General features: G+C 42.5%; 1 protein-coding gene across 1 annotated transcript; it reads right to left on the bottom strand.

Moving 5' to 3' along the window:
* Positions 1-4253: 4253 nt before the first annotated feature.
* LACTBL1 (lactamase beta like 1) lies at positions 4254-20165 on the bottom strand. Its single transcript, XM_014946932.1, has 7 exons — positions 20130-20165; positions 16743-16887; positions 15214-15323; positions 12332-12489; positions 10448-10695; positions 7485-7590; positions 4254-5357 (listed from the first exon to the last, which is right to left on the bottom strand). The coding sequence occupies exons 1-7, from the start codon at positions 20148-20150 to the stop codon at positions 4379-4381; spliced, it is 1767 nt and encodes a 588-aa protein (XP_014802418.1). The 5' UTR covers positions 20151-20165; the 3' UTR covers positions 4254-4378.
* Between the last annotated feature and the right edge of the window lie 2122 nt (positions 20166-22287).

Here is a 22287-nt window from a genome sequence, read left to right as displayed (position 1 = left end):
GATTAAACTTGCAAACAGACTTATAGCCTTTGCATCCTGAAGTATATATGACCTTATCTAGAGTGAGAATTGCACCTAATAGCAATATATATTGAAGCTTCCCTGCTAACTGTGAAGTACTTAAACATTTGTTGATATTCACTTCATGGGTGAAAAGGAGAGAGGGACTAGATTTGACCCAGCAGCTCTCTTAATCTCTTCTCTCTATTAAAGGATGGACACTGACATTTCTTTTTAAACAACTCCTACAAACTCCTGAAAAGTCAAAAAGCTTGTGCTTCTCATCACAGGGGCTTAACACATCCCTTTGGGACAAGAACATCATTACGTTTCTGAGGAGTAAATAGGTAGCCCAGAGTTAGTGTGTAATAAACTTTTAGACTCTCACACGAAGGCCAGTCTAGCCCAGTCAAGCCTGACTTCATCCTTTTTTTCTCTGAGTCCTGCTTTGGTGGTGATTGCAGGCAAATAGACTCATCATCTTACTCCCACCATTGAAACAAAGAAAGCTTTGCAAAGGTGCTGTCCAGTAAACAGCTCGGGCCACACTGCTCTGGTTCAGGAGAAGTATAAGTAGGAAGAAATGAAACATGAATAAATCTTCATTAGCATATACAGGGTTGTCAACTTTAATATGCATTTCACAGATAACGAGGCAAAGGTCAATTATCAGGCATGGCAGCCCCCAAGAAAACAAAGAATTACACAGAGTCTCAGTTATCTTGATTTTACTGTCTTTGCTGATGAAAAGCAGGGCTATCCTTTAATCAGGCATGGCAGCCCCCAAGAAAACAAAGAATTACACAGAGTCTCAGTTATCTTGATTTTACTGTCTTTGCTGATGAAAAGCAGGGCTATCCTTTCTCTGCAAGACAGTTCCATTATCCATATATCCTGTGATGGCCAGAGAATTCTTCACCTCCCTGGGTTGCACAGTAGATAGCAAAGCCAGTTCTTAATTGCTCTTTGAGCACAGAGACTTTACCTCACTATCCAAATCCCAAACACAGTATCACCGATGTTCTGCTTTGGGGCTGCTAATAAGTGAACTTCAGGTCTTCAGGGCAATGCTGATGTAAGAAGCTGAGAACTTGTCCTTAACAGACAGACAGGTAATACTTTCATAATCTTGTCAAAGTGTTTCACTTCTACCTGAACAGTTGCTTGCGATAGCAAGGGTGAGGCCCATCTCAACCATCTCTAGGTTGAGGATTCATAGAGTGAGATTCATCAATGTATTCTCAACTCTTAGAATAATTAAAGCTCACTAAGTGGAAAAGAGTTTAAAGGGGCTAGCTCAGATATAGCTTTTTATATTTTGCCAAATTAATCTCATTCATAATGGCCCAGAGCCTTTTAACTTGTAGACAAAATACAGTTTTCAGGGACGTTATTACAATATTATGTGCTTTCACCAGTGCTCCTTAGAGCTGAATTTGGTCTCCTGAACCAATGAGTAACTTTTGGTTTTTTTCTCTTTTGGATGCTGGATATGTTAATAAAGCATATTCTATTTGTTTGGTTCCCTGATGAGTAATTATAAAAACATTTTTAAAAACACTGTTTCTATACGGTGCTGCAGACACATGTAGTCACCTTATAAAGTACACACTTTGGTGAAAAGTGAGCAGCTAGGTAGAGTCTTACATGTTTGTCATACCTATTGTTGGAGCAAGTTCTGACACAGGTGAAATAACATTGGGATATTTTTTAATTCAGCAACAAGCATATGCAAAAGCTTAAAAAATTACTCAGAATGGTAACTTAGATTCTGTATTAAAATGGAAAGCTTATGAAGAACTGCTAAAGCCGGTATAAAGCACCTGCTAGCATGAGTCAGGTTGCACCAGGTCACAGAAGCTGGTTCTTCCTTTCTTAGGATACTATTAAGTATGAAGTGTCAGAAAGAAATTGGACATTTGTGTTTGTAGCATTGACTCAACATTGTGACTCCATGGATGACTGGGGTCCTCCAAAACTTCACCTTGCCCTGCCTGCCACACACAGCCTCTCCCATATCCTCTGCACAGGCATCCCAAGGTCTACTTTCTCCTCTCCACGCCAGGTAGTCTCCTGCCCACAGCAAGGGGCAATGTAGGAAGTCCTTGTTCACCTTCCCAGTGTGACCCAAGGCTTGATGAGATGAGCTTTACTGCAGGTGTGTGTTCATGCTATGAATAACAAAGAGTTGTACTTTGCTGTTACGGGAATAAGCAAGACACCAAAGAGTGTCAGTGTACAGCCTTGAGGGTGGCTCACTAGAAAAGGAAAGACTTGTTAGTGTCTGCTTTACTGATGGAAAAGTAAAACATCTTAGCCTCTCCATCAGACAGATGGAGATGGTCCAGTATTGTTTCATCCTGCCCTGTGAGTGACATGGATATAAATCCTAATTTTTCTTGGAAAGTTTTTAAAGGTAGCTGATGGGTAAACAATCACTTCTTTTGTTTCAAAGCAACAATAACAGCCCCAAAGTGGCACTTAGCCCTCACTCAAAAAGACTAGGGCTAGACCACTCACATATCTTGCAATCACACATTACGTCTTGTGGGCTCAAAGCTCAGAGAGCACTGTTGTGTCAGGCACGCAATGACAGAGTGTAGGGACATCTACACAAAATCAACCATAGTGCAACCTATCTGCCTGCACACATATGTCTGGGCATGACCACATATGAGAGCAGCAAGAATTTGCTGTAATTTATTGTTGTTGTTATAGCTCAGATTAAGTACTTGCACACATAGGGTTGTACAAGGTATAAAATGCAATCACCTACGAAGTCAAGAGGAAACCAATGCAGCAGCAACCATGAATGCCCGCCAGGCAAGGTTTACATTATTTCATATGTTTCCAGGGAAATTAAATTGTCTGAAAAAAGGCAGGGAACCGAGTTCGTGAATCATAGACTCCTAGGCCTTCAGTGATGGTTTCTTTTCTCAAAATTGAAGATTAAGAACTGCATACAGAGTGAAAACAGAGAGAGACAAGAAAGAAAAAGAGAGGCAGGGATATTTTCTCATCTTCTCTGAGACATGTCCAGAGACACGCAGCTGCAAGAGGATCCAACCGCATACCAGTTATGGTATGGGAGAGCATGCACTTTGAAGGGTTGGGCTAGTATGCTTACCCTTTTGCACTTCTTCAGGATTTCCAAGCTGTATTACCATTGCCATACTCTGCAGCTAGGCTATTCATTTTAAGGTAAGAGTTATCTTGCCCTGACCCTCTGTTTGCATTTATTTCAGGCTCCACTTAAGACTGCAATCACAATGCTTTCTTAAACTTGAAGGGGCATTTCAGGAGCCAAGAATCCTCAGTTGGTGGTAGTTGCCCTGTCTTGCACTCATGCCTGACACTGTTCCCAACACAGTGATACAGTGTTGGTCATTAATGACATATCATCTGTCCTGCCTGCCTGGCATTGAGTGGGGACAAGAAAGGAGAAGAAAATGCACCTTTGTTTTTGCAGGTTGCTTGCAGGAGCACTTGTCCTAATCATAGTGGTCCCCAGGCCAACGCACTTTACCTTTGCATCTACCCTCATGCCTGCATAAACACAATCCATACAGAAACCCTGCCCAAAACACACATAAAGATCACCATACATTCCTGAACTTAAACACCACAGTCACACACTTGCCTGTGTACTGAGACAGTCACAAACCTGTGTCCAGCTGGAATACACCAGTATATGTTCATATGTCCCTGCTCACAGGCCTAAGCCTCAGTTCCTCGACTTAAGTGCTGCAATATCCTTTGTGTGACCACCACTTAAACAGAAAGCCATGGAACCAAGACATAACCACATTGCTATCTGCTCTTTTCACAGTTACTTGTTGTCACCCAGAAAAGAACCCTCCCTTCCCAGGTATCACAAGCAGGGTGCCATTTTCCAGCACCTAATGCTTTTGGCAAACCCAGGTGAGGAATCTTGTTCATGGTAGATGGGCTCCTGAAGAGCTCTGGAAAACCCTTGGACTGAAGAAGAGATATTTTCTGAGAGACACGGGAAATTCTCAGCCCTTTGATGATACCAGTCAATCACCAAAATGGTCATCAAACAGACAATGTAAGTGTGGAGACTTAAGTGCTCAGCTTTTTTTTTATGGCATCCAAACACCATCCATCCAGCACGTTCCCACGTCTTTTTTCTGCAGACATTCCTTGATGTTAACTGACCTGCTGTGCACTGCCAGGGACTGCAAGCCATTAGACTAATTTTAGAAGTGGTACATGACATATTTGTTGGGCAAAAGAGTCATTTTTCACCATCTTTCCCCTTTACATGTCATACATAAAGCCACACAGACAGGAAAGTCTGGTAAGACACAGATTTGAAGCCACCTCCCAGATGTGGTCAGAAAAGTAGAGGGGACATTTAGCTATAGAATACGGGTTTACGAAGTACACGCACCACATTGTATGTGTTCAGCCCTGGTGCATCAAAGCCAGGAGACAAACCCTTGCGATCAAATGGATAAAAGTTGAAGAGTTGCCCATTCTGGGTCTCCAGTGAGATGGATGCAGAGCCCAGGTGCAGAACACATGGGAACTCCCTGTCAAAAACAACTTGGAAAACACGATCTTCCAGGTGGTGGAGCTTGATTGTCCGGTACTTTTCAGGAATCAGCTCTTCCACGTGAGGCCCAAACTGCTGCATGACCAGCACCCCACCAGGTCCAACTTTGATCTCATAGAAAGTCAGGTTGGAATAGGTATAGTAACCTACATACGGGCCTGGACTTGGAGGAGGAATCAAGCTTTTCTCTGCTTCTCTGAAGGCTGTCTCCATGGCAGGAATAAGATACTCATATGTCTGAGTCGCAATATCTCCACCCTGAGGCCTGGGCCCTGCCATCAGCACAATGAAGCTCAGGCGGAGCTTGGGGATAAGAGAGAAGGTAGCTGAATAACCGTCAAGGTCTCCATCCTTCCTAATGACATCATATCCCAATTGCTCGTTAATCTCCCAGGGTGTGCCAGTCTTGTTAGCAAAGTATTCAGTGGAGCACTTAAACAGTGGGGTCAGCATTGTCTTCACTGTGTCAGGTTCTAGGAGACGACGGTGGTAGGTGCCTAAGAAGACCATTGCCAGCTTGGCAAGGTCAGCAGCTGTGGAGTACATCTGGCCAGAGGGCCTGTACCAGCCAAGGTCATAGAGAGGGGCTGGCTGATGGCTGCCATAGAAACCCACAGCCATCTGGGAACGGATTGGTGGGGTGATGTCAAAGCCAGTGTCCTCCATGCCCAAGCGGTCCAGGATGTTCTCCGAGATCCAGCGCTGGTATTGGCCCTCAGCTGCATGGTCAGCTAGCACATGTGCCATCAGTGAGAAGGCCAAATTGCTGTAGTGGCATCTGAAAAGGAAGAATATATCTGGATCAGCCTTACCTCATTGATGCATCGTGAGTATGACTATGAAAAAACAGTGGCTAGGTCTCTCTTTGGGGAAAAATTCTCATTTTATCAGATGACATGCTAAAGAGAGAGGAGAGGTGAAGGAGGGAGAGAAAAAACCTGAATGTTGTTACCTTGATTTGTTGTTACGTAAAGAAAGAAAAAATTCCTGTGAGAACATCAGCAGAGCTATTTAAACACTGTCTACAGAAAGAGGGCTGGAAATGGAAAACTAAAAAAACCCACCAATTTTATAGAAAAATCTATATGTTTGCATATCCTGACTTACTGTTTATAATTGTTCACCAAAGGATATATCCATTCTTTTTAAAAGCAGAGTTGGAAGTTACGTGTACTTACCTTAGACGTCTCAAAATCCCAGGCCTTTTTTTGAGATTTAACATGGTACAATCCCTTAAGCACCTAAGCTACTTTAAGATGGTAAAAGCACTTAAAAAGCACTTAAAAGTCAACAGCTACTTTAAGATGGTAAAAGCACTTAAAAGCACAAAAAGCAGCATCCAGCAATGTTGAGTCATTAAAGACACCTGAGTGCTTCAGTCTTTATTATCCATAAAGTTATGTAAGTCTTTATACTTGAATGAAGTTTAATGACATAAAGACACGAACGGCAACTTTTTTTCAAACAGATTTTAAAAATTCATGATGTTTTCAACCTTGTTTGTCTGGGTTTTTTCAGTTGTGTGAAACCACACATCTCACTGAGGCTTATTTAGATCATAAATTTGGTACCACTTCAACAATTTGCAGACCATCTTGCTGATAAAATCACACTGAACATATATATTTCTACTCCAAGAATAAATACATTCTGGATCTAAAATCTGAAATGAAGTTGAATTTCAATATATACAGAAGAATATGTTAAAATTTCTATAGCAATAAATGAGAATCTCCTTTATGAAGAATGATCTGTTAGCTATGAATTATATCTAGGAACAGGGAGACAGTAAAATCTATCAACAAGTCCAGTAATAAAGGTTTCAGAGACTTTGAGTGGATGTCCTTATGTATCTTAATGGTGAGCATAAAAGAAGATGATCTTATTAAAGGCTTAAAATCCTTTAAGGACTATCTCACAGGAGATAGGACAAGGGGAAATGGCCTCAAGTTGCGCCAGGGGAGGTTTAGATTGGATATTAGGAAACATTTCTTCACAGAAAGGGTTATCCAGCATTGGAATAGGCTGCCCAGGGAAGTGGTTGAGGCACCATCCCTGCAGGTGTTCAAAAGACGGGTGGATATCGTCCTCAGGAATATGGTTTAGTGATTTATATTTCCTATTACTTATTTATATTTTTGTCAGAGTTAGGTTGATGGTTGGACTAGATGATCTTTTAGGTCCCTTCCAACCTAGACGATTCTATCATTCTATGATTCCGTTGTAATCTCCTACATGACATCGGACAGACCTAATGCAAGGTTGCCAATATTGAGCCATTGAGTTTTCTAAAAGTTTTCTAACTCTGAGAAAGTGAATCCTTGGCAACCTTGGCAAACTATTTCAGCATTTGATTATATTACTTAGAAATTTTTTAGACTTAGAAATCTTTTCCTATTTAGTCTGAATCCTTTCCCTCACCTGCTGTCCACTGGATCCTATTCATATTTTTCAGTGTTTGCAACTACTCAGGAAATGGACTTAACAGGCTATATAAATTGTAACAAACACTGATAAAACTTATGGATAATTTAGGGACATGCAAATTACTACAGAAATAGCATGATTTTAAGTGAACTCTATGATGATTTAAACCAATTAAACTAACATGTCTTTCCATTTTTGAAAATCCATGTCTTTCTCAATTTAAGCCTCATTGGACCTAGCTATAGCAGTTTAATTTGCCTTATCTAAGCTTCTCACTCAGGCTCTATACACATCTTAAAAAACCCTGGCACCTCCAACAGTTGCTCTTTCCAGCCTAAAAGAGGTGTATGGATAGATGGCCCGAGCTCCCTTTAAGAATGGCTGTCTTTTATTCATTAGCCATGAAGACTGCAGGTGGGGCTAATATCAGTGGAGAGCACAAACCCAGACCAAAAGCTCGTAAGTGAATACATCTGACCTGGTTCCAGGATCAGCAACCAAGACATCGTCTTTCAGGAGAGCTAGAGCTTCTTGTGTATTGCCCTTCCACAGCAGGCTAGTAGATCGTAGCCTCCTGGGCAGACCTGTGCCATGGAAAAGAGAAGTTAACATTATGAGACAAATCATGACCCGAGAAACTTTGAGTCTGATGAAGAGAGAGCAAAGGCAAGATTCAATGGCAAGATGGAAACAATAATGCACACATGTGCTTTTTACACATAGTAAATGTGCTGCAAGGACCTGTTCATACTGGACTGCAGGACACAATATTCAAATAATGGACCACTGAATCTGTCATACCCTAGCACCAACTCTGGGTTGTTACATTTCAGTAAAAATACCTTGATGAATGATTAAAAATACCATGTATCCCCAAATGTATTTTGGAAGAGAAGGGCATATTGGGTGTTGGGGAAATCCCTGTCTGTATTTCTGTGACTGTATTCCCTTGACTGCAAAGGTGTGTAACAGCCCCCTTAAACAGGTTTTTGTTCTTTACACCTCACTACAGAAGGCTTGAACATCTCTGAACAATTCCAAGCTTGGCCTAAAGCATTTTTAGCTCTTTTTAAACTTTTTTTTTTTTTTCCCCAAGCTTTAGCAATATTTATTCAGGGTTTCTGAAAAATTGAAGTTCTTTTTACTTTTAATTTCACACCACCGAACATGAATTCCCTAAAACCTTTTGGCCAGGACTTTTTTAAGATGCCACTACTCCTTTACACAGGATCTATGGCTTGTCAAGTCCAGAACTTGGAATACATCTGGAATGAAATCCTCATTGCAGTTTGCAGGTGACTTTGATTTAGAGGTTAGGAGGAAATGAGGAAGGGTACATGGCAGAAAAAATTACTTGCAATCATCTGCTCAGTGAGCGTGTGCTTAATCGTGGCAAAGCTGAATGAAGCCCTGTTCTTTTGTAGCAGCAACACCTGTTTTTCTGACCTTGGGATTTGAACTGGAAGGAGACCACTTTTTCTGCTTCTGGTCTGCGGCTATTTGTGCAGCTGAATGACCAGATAAGAGATGCACCCGACATCTTCCAGCAGACAATGAGGTCCTTCATTTTCAGCTTGCCACAATGGCAGCAAAGAAAATGTTGCACTGCTGGGAGAATTTAACCAGCACCATGACAGCAGTGCAATGTCTCTCTTGAGGTTCATTAGAAATGATAAACCAGAGAATGAGTGAGCATAACAGAAAATCCACAGTCATTGATTTATACCTCATGGGCTGCTAATTGACAAGCATGCTTCTAATAATTTAAAATAGCATCTCATAGTATCATTCATATATATTTGAAAATCATAATCTTAACAAGCTGCAGCTTCCGTCTATCAATGAATCCATCAATTGTTGAGGAAAAATATCTTTGGAGTTACTTTTGTAATACATAATGTAGAAAAGCCCAGATAATGAGGATATATTATAGATCATTTTCTACTGGAAGAATTCAGATGAAAAACACTTTATGATATGTCATGCAGCGGCTTTGATCTTGATGCTAAGCAGAACCTCTTCCTTTATGGTTTTTGACAGACAGGAAATGTAACATGTGACCTCAACATTCATTCGATTTTCAGTTGGGATTTTGAAACTGCTTCTCCTTCTACTATATTGTCAGGGTCCAAGCTGGTTAGTGTACCTTGCTGGTGTGGTCTGGAAATTTGGGCCACATTCTTAAAAAAAAAAAAAAGGAACATAAAAGGAGCTAAGTAGGGGCAAAAATCTAGCATAGCAGTGGAAAAAACGGAATGGTTGAACATTACAGGCAATTATGCTATGACCAGGTACACTTTTGACATATGCTTCCTACAAGTATTACTAGGGCATACCTCACACCTCGTTACATGACAGCACAGCACCAGCACACACTGCTCTTTCAAGGAGCAGCCAGACCAGCTTCAGGTGCTCCTGAGATTCAGAGGGGACCAGGCAGAATTATTGGCCCTGAGGACATCATCAGGCTGGCTAGAGCAAGACCTTGTCTGCAGGGAGAAGGGCTGGGCAGGGCTGTGCACACAGAAAGAAATTTCTGCCCCCGCTGCCACTGGCCACTTTGGGATGTTTCTCTATTTGTTTCCAGATTTTACATCATCCCTTTCTGAGGAACCCTTATTTGATATTGGCTTGCTTCAGGTGGTGCTGTACCCTGTCCCGAGGTATTGCAATTTGCCTACATGATATTTTGATTTTAGATCCTAATTTTAGGGCATTTATTCCAATCTGGAATAATTCAGGTGCTAAAGAGCTTAATCAAAATGCTACATGAGATATTGGCACAATCTCTTTGGTCATTACATTCTGGAATCTCCGAGTCAAGTATTAGTAGCTTTATTTCTGAGAAAGGTTAAAGTTCTCCTGAGTTCCGTGAGCTCCTTTCTTACCTTAATGTAAGGGTACCCATATGAAGGTAGCAGTAGATTAATAGTCTTATGCCAGCAAGTACAAAGCTATTAATAGGTCAGGAATCCCAGATCAGGAACTACACTGGCAGGTAAATTTAGCTCAGTGATCAAGGTCTATCTCTTCACAGCAAAGAGGTTTGGTGCCACTTTGACCCTCAACTCTACATCTCATAAAACTGAGAGCACTCTGGGCTGGAGTATAAAAAACTGTTATGCAATTAGAACCTGATTTCAGGTGATGCTACTGTGTTAAAAGAAATATATATTCACCTTGCATGGGAAAGACAACTCCCCAGCCCACAGCATAGTGTGGCCCACTTCCAAGCAGGTGGCCTGGACAAGAGTTTCGTTTTAGCATTTCATGAAGCTACTGACAGCTTGCTTCCAAGGGTCCTGCCTGACCTCTGGGAAGTGCAGAGGTGCAGGATCCACTCTGGGAAATGGCCTCATCAGCAACCTTTTTTATCCCTGACGTGGTTTGTACTCTGTGTGGTCTCTTTAAAGTGGCATAGTGGTAGCAGTGTTGTCTCACCTGAGAGCTGGCTAGCCATTCTGCGCAAGGTAACAGGTGATGGTTTAAGTGGCATTGAACCTTTTTCCAAAAAAATGAGCCCGTCTGCTGTGTATTTCTGTTCTGATTCCTTGAGCCTTCCCAGAGGGTTCTTAATAACAAAGTTCTGGGCATAACGTTCCAACGGGTCATCAAGAGATGTGACTTTTCCTTCTTCCCACATCTTGTACAACATAATGGTGGGAAAGATCTTGGAGACACTGGCAATTCTGTTAAGGAACAAACATTTGTAGAAATTAAACATTAAGAAATCCATCAGTCAAGAGGAAAGATGGTCAGTACAATGAGATCACCCAACTGACCCACTGCCTTTGGCTTTACACGCAACACTTGTACTAATTCAGAAGGGAATAGCTAAAATGCAAGTAAGAAGCTTGAATTAATATCCTTAACTCTGGCCTTTATGGACTGCAATATAACCGTCATTAGTATCTCCTGAATAGTGCAGTGGGCTACAGAACTCTATCTTTTCACTTAGATAAATCATAAGATGATATATTTTATAAATTATTGCTTAGTAAGCGCCATAACAAGTTGCAAGTAGTTTATTGGAATTTTAAGGTTAAAATGCCATAAATCTTTATATTTCATAATCAATGGTAATATTTGTGTGGCTTCAGAATAGAGTCAAATTTACAAAAGGTCTTCTGGAATAGAACTCTGGTTCTATTTTGTTGGTTTTCGGAAATGGGGACATCATTAACAGGGGGATTTCGTATTGTGCCGCTAGAGGTGAAATTGTTGGACCGGTGCAAGACAGCCTGGAGTGAAAGCATTCACCAAGAGTGCTTTCATTAATCAGGAACGAATCTCAGAGGTTTGAAGACAATCAGATACTGTCATAGTTCTGACCATAAATGATGCTAACTGATGATAAATTCTCTGGGGGGATTCTCCGTAGCAGAAATGATCAGAACATTAGGCTGTTAACCAAAAGGTTGGTGGTTCAAGCCCACCCAGGGACGAGTTCCCCTTCCCTTGACAATGGTGGGGGGCTGGAACTAGCTGACCTTTAAGGTCCCTTCCAACCCAAAGGCATTCTGTGATTCTGTAATTTAGGAAAAAAGTGTGTGAGGTCATCTATGCACAGAGTTTGTGATGCAGAGGGGGAAAAACAGGTAATAACAGCTGCTGAAACTTTCCAAAATTGTTTATTCTGAGGACAACATTTGACAGTCAGCATGCAGCTTGTATGCTTCATATATAGCACAGTTGTAAATCACTGGAAATAGATCTTTAAAGGAAGAAAACACTTCCTTTGTATTTGTTTTTTAACACACATGAAGAACTTTATTTTATCTTTATCAGAAAATAATGGCCAATACGGCTTTGACTTCACTAGGAGAATGAATAAGTTTACAGGCCTAACTGTTCAGTAGATACTCTTCCCAACCCTCATTTTTTGCTCGATTGAAACTTTTTTTCTTAATCCTATGGCACTGTCTTCTCACTGTTCACAAAATCTGTGCTAGCTCTCAGTCTTCACATTTGTGCCCTAGGGCTCCTCAAAGCATGGAGATGTTCCTATGTGAATAGTAGTATGTTTTCAGATTCTCCACGATGTTTACCGCTATTCCAATTTAAAATATTGTTGGATCAAATTAAAAAAAAATTTTAAAAAAATCCAAAGTAAACAACTCAGTAAGCCACAAGTATATTATAATTTAGGGACTACCTGAAGCATTGTCTCACAAAGTTTTAGTGTAACCCTGAAGAGGTTTCTACAGTGGACCTGAGTCGGTAGAAGATGCTGTTTGTGACAGTGGCTGTACTCCTAGGTATCAGATCTCTGTACATATATCTGCTCTTTTTCTACCTCTCATACCTGTGATACATCTATCTCACCTGTAAATAGTGTACTCATTGGGCACTACTGAGGAGGGGTCCGAACCATTCTTCTTTCCAAAGTTGCCGGTCCAGAGCACAGTGTCATTGTAGATAACAATGGCAGACATGGCAGGGAGACCAGAGCTATGAATCTTTTGGCGCAGCATCATATCTACCTGGAGAATGATGGGAAGTTAGGAATTTCCAAATGAAGAGTCTTATAATCCATCTACTCTGTAACAGGCTGTAGAAGATCCAGACCATCAGCCCTCCTTACTTCCAAGCACTTAAATTTTTTTTCTGGTCCTTTGAATTCCTTATGCTGAATATTCCAGTATCTTTCTTTCAGTCTACATGTCCACAGTGTAGAAGAATGTGGTACTCATCCTTGAAATAACTATGATGCTTATATGATTAAAAACAAATGCTAAAACCTAAAAATTGCAATTTCTTCCTTTTTAAATAGTACTGTGTCCATCTATTCTTTGCACTAGTACTTTAGGTTCAAAAATGTATGAGAAAAAGATCCAGGCTTTTCAAATATCCCATCATACTTTTTATGTCATGAAACATGGCATCCTGTTTAAATTGCAATCTGAGAAACATCATGAAACTACTATAGGGCTCTGATTGCTCTTTGCTCTCTGTTGTGGCAAGGAGAATTTATCAGCCACCTGATGCTTCACCCATCTCCTGCAACCAGAATGCATTGGTCTTGCTCTTTTATGACTTTTTCAAAGCTATGTCATCATCATGCATAATTTATCTTTTGCATAGAAAAGTTAAGACATAAGAAATGGCCTTCCAAGCACAGCATTTGAGACAAGAAATGACAAGACAAATCATGTCCTCCGGACCCCTTTGCCAGTGAGGTGCACTGACAGCCAGCAATGGAAATATCCACCTTGTGCCTTGCCCTTCTGCAGTGGTTCTTTTTCCCTCCCCATGTACCAGTGGCCCATGTAGTGTGGTTGGGTATATCAGCACCTCCAGAGAACAGCCTGGTGTCATGCCAGCAAGCATGGTCCTCCTTAGAGTTTTCTCAGAAAGAGTCTGGCACATAGACCTGCCTGGACCTGCAGAAATTTCATAGAAATATGTGATGCTCTCTAGACTCAAGTGTCATTGAATCCAATACTCAGGATTTGGATTTAGCTCCTAGCAAGACTCTTCTGAAGAAAATGTATGCCTTTCTTATAAGAAAAAGTATTTATCCTTAAAAGAGAAACGTTTCCTTAAGCCTCAACCATGAGTGAATGTCACCCTTCTGTTTCAAGGTGCTGCAGGCCAGGAAAAAGTCTCCCCTGTATGCAATATAATCACAACTGGTATTGTCCAGTTCCAGGGTTCCTGGCCTGGGACTAGCAGGATGGTAGTTTATCTCAGGTAGTGCAAGATCTTTAGTGTGGGTTTGAGTGTCCACAGACTTAGGCAGACCATAAAGGGATCTGAAGATACACTTTTGAGCTGCTGGTGCCTATGCCCCCTTCAAATACCTATGTCTTCCTATGCATCAGGTTCAGGTTCCCTGTGCCTTATTCCATCTGCAAAATAGGAATAGTTTCACCAGCCTACTTAAAAGGAATGCTTGAATACTTCATTTCTGAGGAGCACAAAGAAGCAAGGTTAGGTGACTCTCTGATGGACACTCCATCAGAGTGTCCATTCTGCATCCAATGTGTACTGTTTTGCACATTCCCCTACCTGTCTGACTAACCGAATAATAAAATACCTCTCTACAGTAACCCCAGAGCCAGCGGCAGACACTTCATAAAAATGAATGCGAAGCGATAGCAATTGAAATTTGGTGTAGATAAAGCAATGTGCATGCAGAAAAGCAACCCTAACTTCACAACATATACAGACAGATGGGCAGTGAGCTGGTCATTAGCACTTAGGAACCTGACGTTGGGGCTATGGATGGATATGTCTTGGGGCATATGATGGACGGTCCTATGTAAACATTTGCTCAGTTCCCTATGGCAGAAAAAAAGGTAAATCAGATATGAGGGATTATTAGAGAAATAACATTAAAAAAAACAGAAAACAGTTTTATCACTGTCTAAATCCCTGATCCACTTGCACCTTCAATACTGAATACAGTACTGATTTCCTGCATCTCCTCAAGAATATATTAGAGTTGGAAAAGACTCAAAGAAGGGTAAAAAGAATGATCAGGGCTGTATGACAGCTTCTATTATGACTAATTAAGCTAGTCATGAGAAAGATACAAATGAGAGGGTATATTATATGGTAGGGATCTGCAAAACCAGGGGTGTCCTGTCAGACCACTGCTGTCCTTATGGTCCATGCAGTTAAGGCAACAGTGCAGTATCTCCTCATTGCAAACAGAGCCCACCAGAATTTCAGACAGTGCTAAAATTTCAGAGAAAATATATCATACCTAGGAAAAGCCTCTCAGATGCTCTTCCCCTTCCTCTCCATTCCCCTGAAGTTACCTACAACTACCTTTTTAATTTTTAAATGGTGGCATGGAAAAAGCCAGCAAAACAAAAAAATGAGGAATTGGCAGTCACTGATGAATAGGAACTAGTTCTGAGTCACCCACTCTCCAAGACATGAAGGCTGCCTAATAGCAGACAAGATACCAAGAGCCATCATTTTTTGATAATGTATGCTCACTAGACATTCCGATGGACAAATAATGTTTCTTCATCATAGCTTACCCTATAGATAACATAACTGCTTACTGACCTGTTCTGTATGTCCAGTGAAGGAGATTTATACACCCATTTCCAGATTCACATGTTGTCCACCTCCTCAGTTCCCCACCTTATCCCCTAGAGATGCTCAGGGGCAAAATACATATTCTCCCCTTTACATCTCCAGAAAATCAATCTTGAGTTCTGCCTCTCCTTGTTCCCTTCTCCTTTACAGACCTTCTCCAATGCATCCTTCAGAATGGGAATGGGGTGGTCCAGTGGTACTGGTTCGGGATAGCGGGGGCACATCTGCACAGCTTCTGATCTCACTTCCATCACAGATGGGCCTGGAAAAGATTTCAAAGTAGCATATGTGACTTGAATAGACATGCTAATGAGCTTTAACCTCATCCAGGAGTCAGCACTAGCTTTCTTGGTTGTGTTGTCCAAAGCTGAAGGACACTTCTGCATATGCAAATACACAATCTTGTGTTTCTGTCTTGCATAAAACAGGACTTGAAGAGGGCACTCTGCTCTGTTATTGCCTATTCTAACATGGTAGAGCACATGGGACAGAGAAGAGCTGCAGTAACTTCAACAGGCTCTGCAACCTGCAAGAGTAAGGAACTGGGACTACAGAAGACCCTGTAGGATACCTGACAGTGGGTTTAGATGCCATGGAAGTGCCCTGCCCATGTCTAGGGGAAAATCTGAGTTTGGCTTCAGGACAGCAGAGTTGTGCCATGCATATTTTAACCTCAGAAAATGGATGTAGGAGTGAATTGTGAGTGCCACCTGAAATCTAACATTGTAACAACAGTTGATATGCTGCATACCTAGTATATTATCTGTCTTCTGAATTAGCTGCATCCTGCATATGCCAGAGGCATATGTTGATTTTTTGTGGCAAGCAAAGGTCTTTAAACTCAGTGAGAGATGGGAATTCCTGGAGGCACTATTTTCCCAGTTGATCACAAGATATTCATAAACACAGGTCCTCTGCACTATAAGCAGTAAACAAAATGCTTATTTATCTTTTCACTTACCAACTGAGCATGAAGCCTTAGAAATACAGATGAGAAGAGAAAAAACACTAATAAAACTTTGAGATGAATGGGGACAAATACTCAAGAGCCTACAGGCAGCCTCTGATACTCTGTGATAAAAATGTAGGGTCTGAAATCCTTTCAGACATTGGTCTATGAAGCACCTCTGGCATCTTTACAGTGGATTTTATGCCACCTTTGGACTACTTAAAACTCTGATCCAGTTACACTGTATATATTTCATCCTTGCACATACAGTGCCTTGAGTCTATCTGTTGATAGATCATACATAAGGGAATTCTAGTGTGAACCAGAGGCTTGTGCCCTTTCAAAGAGCTAAGATTAAGGAATAGGAAAGGAAGCAAAGCCATAAGCTGAAGCACGTGGTAAGGTGTAAAACAAAATCAATTCTGGAGTGATTTTTACAACAGGATGCTAAAAAAGAGAAGGTAAAATAAAATGTCTCCTTGCTGTATCAATTAACCTAGTTTGGTCAGTGCCAGAAGTAACAGCATTTCTCTGGACACCAGCAGTTATGTGGTACTCCATCAACCCAATGGTCACCTCCTCTGTGTCCTTACACCAGCTAGGAGGAGGTAAATTTGTGTGCTCTTTGGGGAAATGCTCTTTGGATAAAAATATCTACATGGGAGAAAGGCATTTATCGGCCTTAAATATTTCTGTGCCAAACCATGACCAAGCTTAAAGTTGACTACTCACTGGGCTCCATCTTGGGGAGGCTGTACTGCCACAGAAAACAGCCTGTCATTGCAACAGACAACAGAAAGAAGAAGATGACCAACACGTGAATCCACTTCACCTCCATAACAGTGAGTTTGAGGAGGCTCCGGCTGCTGGATGCCTGCTGTAAGTAGAAACGATATAATCTCAGAAGAAGAAAAAGTGCTTCTCATGCATATAAGCTAGGTGAAAGCAGCACACTACATTGGAGAATAAAGCTACTCCAGGGACATGGACTAATTCCAGCACTATTGTGGCACCAGAGCTGGGCATACCAGACCACACTGAAATAACTGGAAGCAGAGATCACTTCTTATTTTCCAATGAGGTTTGCAAGACGTTACTCTCCTTACCTTGTTGGTTCTTGTAGAAGGAAACCATCCACTCCTTTTGCCTTTTCCCCTTCCTGCAGATGAACCTCATCAGCCCAGGCTGGCAGGATTCTCTGCTACAGGTCTCATTTCCTCCCTTCTCAACCATGACAACTTATTCCTGGGTAACTCTTTTATCCAGAGTCCAGCTTCTGTTTATGGCAGCCACCAACCAGATCATCTGAGCAGATCCAGCTTTTACAGATGAATGATGGATTTTTTCCGCATATACTGCCCTTAATCTTCTATTTTGTGCATGTGATTCCCATTATATCATGTACCATCTGTATGCTTGGCATATACTGATGCCATGTTTTGGAAAACTGGTTAATATTTTGGGTTTGTGAAGCTCTCATAACGTTGGAGACCATCCAGGTTGGTGATACTACCATATAAATGTTGGAGAAAAACAAGGAATATATGACAAATGATTAGGTGCCTAAGCATGAGCTGTGCTCTTTCACTGCCTGTAGGAGGTCAATAGGATGCTTTTGAAAGTTTGGCAATTAATGTTATAAAACATATGGCCTACCATTTGCATCCAATATGGTCCACATTCCAAAGCTGTTTCAGGTTGTCTGGACTCACGTGTAGGATCGACAGACTAAAATGCTCCCTTCAGATTCCCACATAGCCCTTTTCTTTTTTTTTTTTTTGAGATACAGGATAGGTCATGCAAGAGCTTCTGCAAGTCATCTGAACCTTGTCACTAACAACAAAGGAATCTGCAGAGCCACTTCCAGACTTCCACATTAGTCTGTGGCTCTGTAAGGATCCATCTGGGGAATCTAGCCCACTCTCTAAGTTGCAATTCCACTTTCTGTACAGTAACAGAAATACTGTATTCACAATTATTTCTGAAATCCTTTATCCTGATCAGGCATTCTCACATAACTTTCAGAAGGCAGCTTACTTCAGGTTCCTCCATAACATAATGAAGACTTCAAGGGTGGCTTAAGAACATACAGGTGCCTGCAGACCCACTCAGACCTGAGCCTGCCAGAGTCCATAGGGACGTGTAGTCTATATTCCAGCTATCAAGCTAAGTGACGTGTTCCTAAATAGGGGAATGACATTTTGACACTGAAACCAGCTTGATATACACAACTTCATACAGTGCCTTAGCAGGCAGGAGCTCATATCCACACAAGGAGAAGCCTGTGAAATGAGATCACTTTAATCACCCCCACACTGGCAGGCTTCAGTTTATACTGAAGGATGTTGCCTAGAGCTGAAATCAGATGCTGTTTTCCTGCAGCAGGGAGTGGGATGGGGCCCTCTTTGCGCTACAGTAGTCATGGGGTGACTCTCTTGGATTTAGTCCCATCATAATAAGGTGACTCTCCCACCAACTTGCAGTTCCTCCTGACCATTTTTCTGCCTCTTTCCTTGCTTCTCTGAGAAACCTGGGTCCCTAAGAGCAGAGTGAAAGGAAAAAATTTTCTGGTATATACGTCATCTCATGAACTCCATAATCCCTAGACCACTAACTGAGGACCCAGAGATACTGACACTGAACTCTTATCCTTTAGTCCAAACTCTCCTTTACCTTTTGTGGATGTTGAGTGCTCTGAATGTCTCTTTGATTCTCTGACCCATAATCTAGTGGCAAAGCAATGAAACCTTGGCAATGCTATGAAACTACGGACATGGTTCTCTCTTTTATTGACAGGGCACCAAATATGCAAAAGTGTGAGGAATATCCATCACCCTCAGGAGATGCTCTACATCTAAACTACTTTTCAGGAAAAACCCCCCTCTTTCTCTGTACTTGGGAGCTGGTCAGGCAAACAGATGGATGGATACCTACAGACTCCTCACACTTCCCACTCCAGGACCTGTCTGGTCTCACCTCCCTTCCAGCTGACTTCTCTGTCTCACATACATTGCTCAGTGACTGTCACTGCTAACAGAAGAAACACAGCAAGAAAGGGAGTCGGATGCTACCAAAACTTAGACACATGCAAATTAATGCAAATACATGCAGGAACAAGTGTACACAGCTTCCCATATGTAAGTTAGCTGTATGCTACATTTTATCCCCTGAGCTTTGAAAAATTAGGAGGGGGGTGGGAGTAGGGGAAGAAATGGGGATTTCACATAGACCACCCAGGTACACCCTCTGTACACCCACCATGCTCATCTAGGCAGACTGCCACAGACCCCACGAGCCATTCAGAGACACATCTCAACACCCCTTAGGGAAAGACAGAAAGAGCCCCAGTCCCTTGCACATACCATTACCAGAAGTTGTCTCAGTCCCAGAGGCTGTTGTCAGGTGTCCCAGTGTCTGCGTACTGCAACAAAACCACACTGCCTGATCTCAGCCCCAGCAAGGTGGGAGCAGAGCACCTTGCCATGTTCCTAAATGCAGCTGTGTATTATGGGCAGGTGCTGTTCCGTCACTCCAGTTGAAGTGGCCATTTTCAGCTCCCCAACAGTCCTGCTTGGGGTTTCCCTGTCCATTTGACCCATTCAGACCCTCCAGAAAGTGCTGCTGACCTCCCCCGGGCAATGAGATTAAGTGACAGGGACAGAATGGCATTTGCTCTCAGGAAAGTGCCTGAGAGATTGAATGTTAATTCTTCCTAATGCTTCTCTACCATGTGTGTGAATCACAGCTGAAACCATGAGGGCTTCGCAATCTATTTATAGCAGCTTCATCTCCTCCTGACATCTGAACAGGAGGTGATTAACTCATGAGATGGACAGCCCCTGCTTGCCTCCAGCTGGCTGATCATGGGAGGCCTTGGGAGGAGGCAGACTGAGCTGTTTGCATGAAGGGGAGGTGGGGGACCTTAATCCAGGAGCTCAGGCGCTCTCTGGGCTTAATCCTGAACAGCCTTATGGAGTTCCCCTGCAGTGATAGACAAGGGAATCATTCCCAGCTAACAGGTTCACTAGATATAGATGGAGCTGGTATTTTCTTTCCCTTTAGCTACTGGAGGCTCTGAAGGATGGTGGAAGGTTATGATTTGCAGGAGGTGAGCCTTACCCGCAGCTGTAACCCATCCATGGCTGCTCAGAAATCTCTTCTCATCCCTTGTGCCGCCTGTTTCTGCAAACAGAAGGCTCATAAAACCCTGTGATGAAGAGAAACAAAAAGTTAATGCAGGGAAAAAATGGAGTTGGAGCACAAAGGGAAGACCAGAGTAACAAAGCCCAGCTCAAATAAGTAGAGTCTCAGGCAAGGACTGGTTTTGGATAGGGAGATAAACCACAGTAACCACATGAGGTAAATCCTCGGTAACACTTTCCCCCTCTCTACCTCTGGTTTGGCAGCGCTTTACTGCAAGCCCACAGCCATCCTCACCCCCCAAACACAAGGAACTAGAGCTTCAAGGCCTTCAGGGATGACACATTTCCATTATGCCTGCCCTGCAGGGTCTTTCCATCCCTCTCCCTGGCTTCTCAGCCTTGCTCCCTCTACACAGCCAACAGCTCCTTGGTCTTGGGAATCACAGATACAGGCAAGAAACTGTGTGACAGATTTGGAAGTGCAAAGATAATGTCATGGAAGCCACCTGTCCCATAAAGCTCCCTCTTGTCTTGCTACCTGGCATTGGCAATTCAATAGGCAATCCCCCCCCCCACAATAAGAGTTCTTACCAGCCTTGCTGCTACCCTCCGGCTTCCCGTGCTGATGAATTTGGGGCTGTCTTGGGGCTGCAGATGTTAAGAGCCTCTGAAGCACTAATCCCAACAGTCAGCGGATTAATCAGCCATGCCTCACCCCTCCTCAAACAATGCAGCATCTGTCCAGGATTGCAGCCAAACAGGGGTATTGCTGGTGATTTCATGGCTCAAGTAATACAGCAGAGTAGAAAATGGGGAGCTGGGGAGGAGGGTATCCTTAACACACTGTAAGTTGGAAATAATAATGAACTGCCATTATCATGTAAAGTACATTATAAATACTCTCTAAAGCGGACGGCATGGTCATACCCCCAGTTATTCACCAAATCCATGTAAACCCCAACCTCAGGGGCCCTACCATCATATTGTCTTCTTCAGATGTTCACAGGTAAGTATATTCTCTTCAGTATTGTCTCTTCATTTCAATATCTCCAGTAGTGGCCCATGTTCTGACAGTGCTCAAAATATTGAAGTGGAGCCTATGCAGCAATGTGCCTGTGCCTCACAGCTGTGCCCAGATTTTGTTGAATGGGGCTGCAGACAACCTCCTTACTAATTAGAGTAGACCAAGCTGCTCACAGTTTTGGTGATCCTCATTTCTGGGAACTCCTATTTCCTTCTGTCCCTGCTACCAGCCTTCCCAGGCTTTCCTTCACAGTCTGTGCAGTCTTCCCTCACAGACAAAGAGAAGAAGTGCATGTCAGTAACTCCTGCTCTTTACGTATTACATATTGTCATCCCATTTCTCCTTCACTATCATTCCATTTTTGCAGAGTTCATTAAAAAAATAATGTTTTTCAGTCTTCAGCTGAATGTGATTTGCAGTAATTCACTTGCTATCCCTGTATTTCGTGACCTTTCTGAGAGCTGTTGGCTCTGTGATTCCCCTTCAGAAAAGGACCTGCGTACTCATAACTGTGATGGAGTCTCAGCAGTGTTTGTAAGTTTCACGTTTTTCAGTCACTCCTTGAAACTGAATGGCCTTCCACTGGCTCAAAGAGTCCCATCTTTAAGAAATCTCAAAATGCGGCAGAAGCAGAGTAAGAAGAGGTTGTCCCCACTCTGTCCTGAGCAGGTTTCTAGGGCAGTCTCTCCCTCTTGGGCTGCTCTCTTGGAGCATCCCTCTCACCCAGGGAGCCACAACCAGGAAGGTAAAGAGCAATTGTCCTCCCTGCTGCCCAATCAAACATACACTGCACCTAAGTGACTACACACAAAAGATTTTGTGTTTTGTGACACTAGTTACAGCAAAGCAACGCTGATCCAGGCTGCAAAGGTCAACCTGTGAAATAGCTTTGACCTGGAAGCACTCAGGAGCCCAGCAGGATAGGGAATGACCACAACAGGCAGCCCCAAAGGCTTTTGGGGCTTTTCTACTCCCTCAGTTGCAAATCAATGCAAAGACCTCTGCAGGTACCAGCCAGCCCTGGCAGACAGTCGTGCTGCATCCCTCTCTGTTTCCAGCTCATTTGGAGTCAGCCACTCACCACTGCTTTGCAGTGCCACATGCAGGCACT

Source organism: Calidris pugnax, unplaced genomic scaffold (genome assembly GCF_001431845.1).
Source record: "Calidris pugnax isolate Ruff unplaced genomic scaffold, ASM143184v1 scaffold152, whole genome shotgun sequence".
Lineage (NCBI taxonomy): Eukaryota > Metazoa > Chordata > Aves > Charadriiformes > Scolopacidae > Calidris > Calidris pugnax.
Note: the sequence above shows the minus strand (reverse complement) of the source record. Positions and strands in the feature narration are given on the sequence as shown.

Excerpts from the sequence above, each read along its gene's own strand:
- LACTBL1 (XM_014946932.1), bottom strand. The coding sequence starts at position 20,150 with ATGGATGGGTTACAGCTGCGG. Across the intron at positions 15,324-16,742 it reads CCTCCCCAAGATGGAGCCCA|GCCCATCTGTGATGGAAGTG; the intron begins GTGAGTAGTCAA and ends AATCTTTTCCAG. Across the intron at positions 12,490-15,213 it reads TGAAGGATGCATTGGAGAAG|GTAGATATGATGCTGCGCCA; the intron begins GTCTGTAAAGGA and ends ATCATTCTCCAG.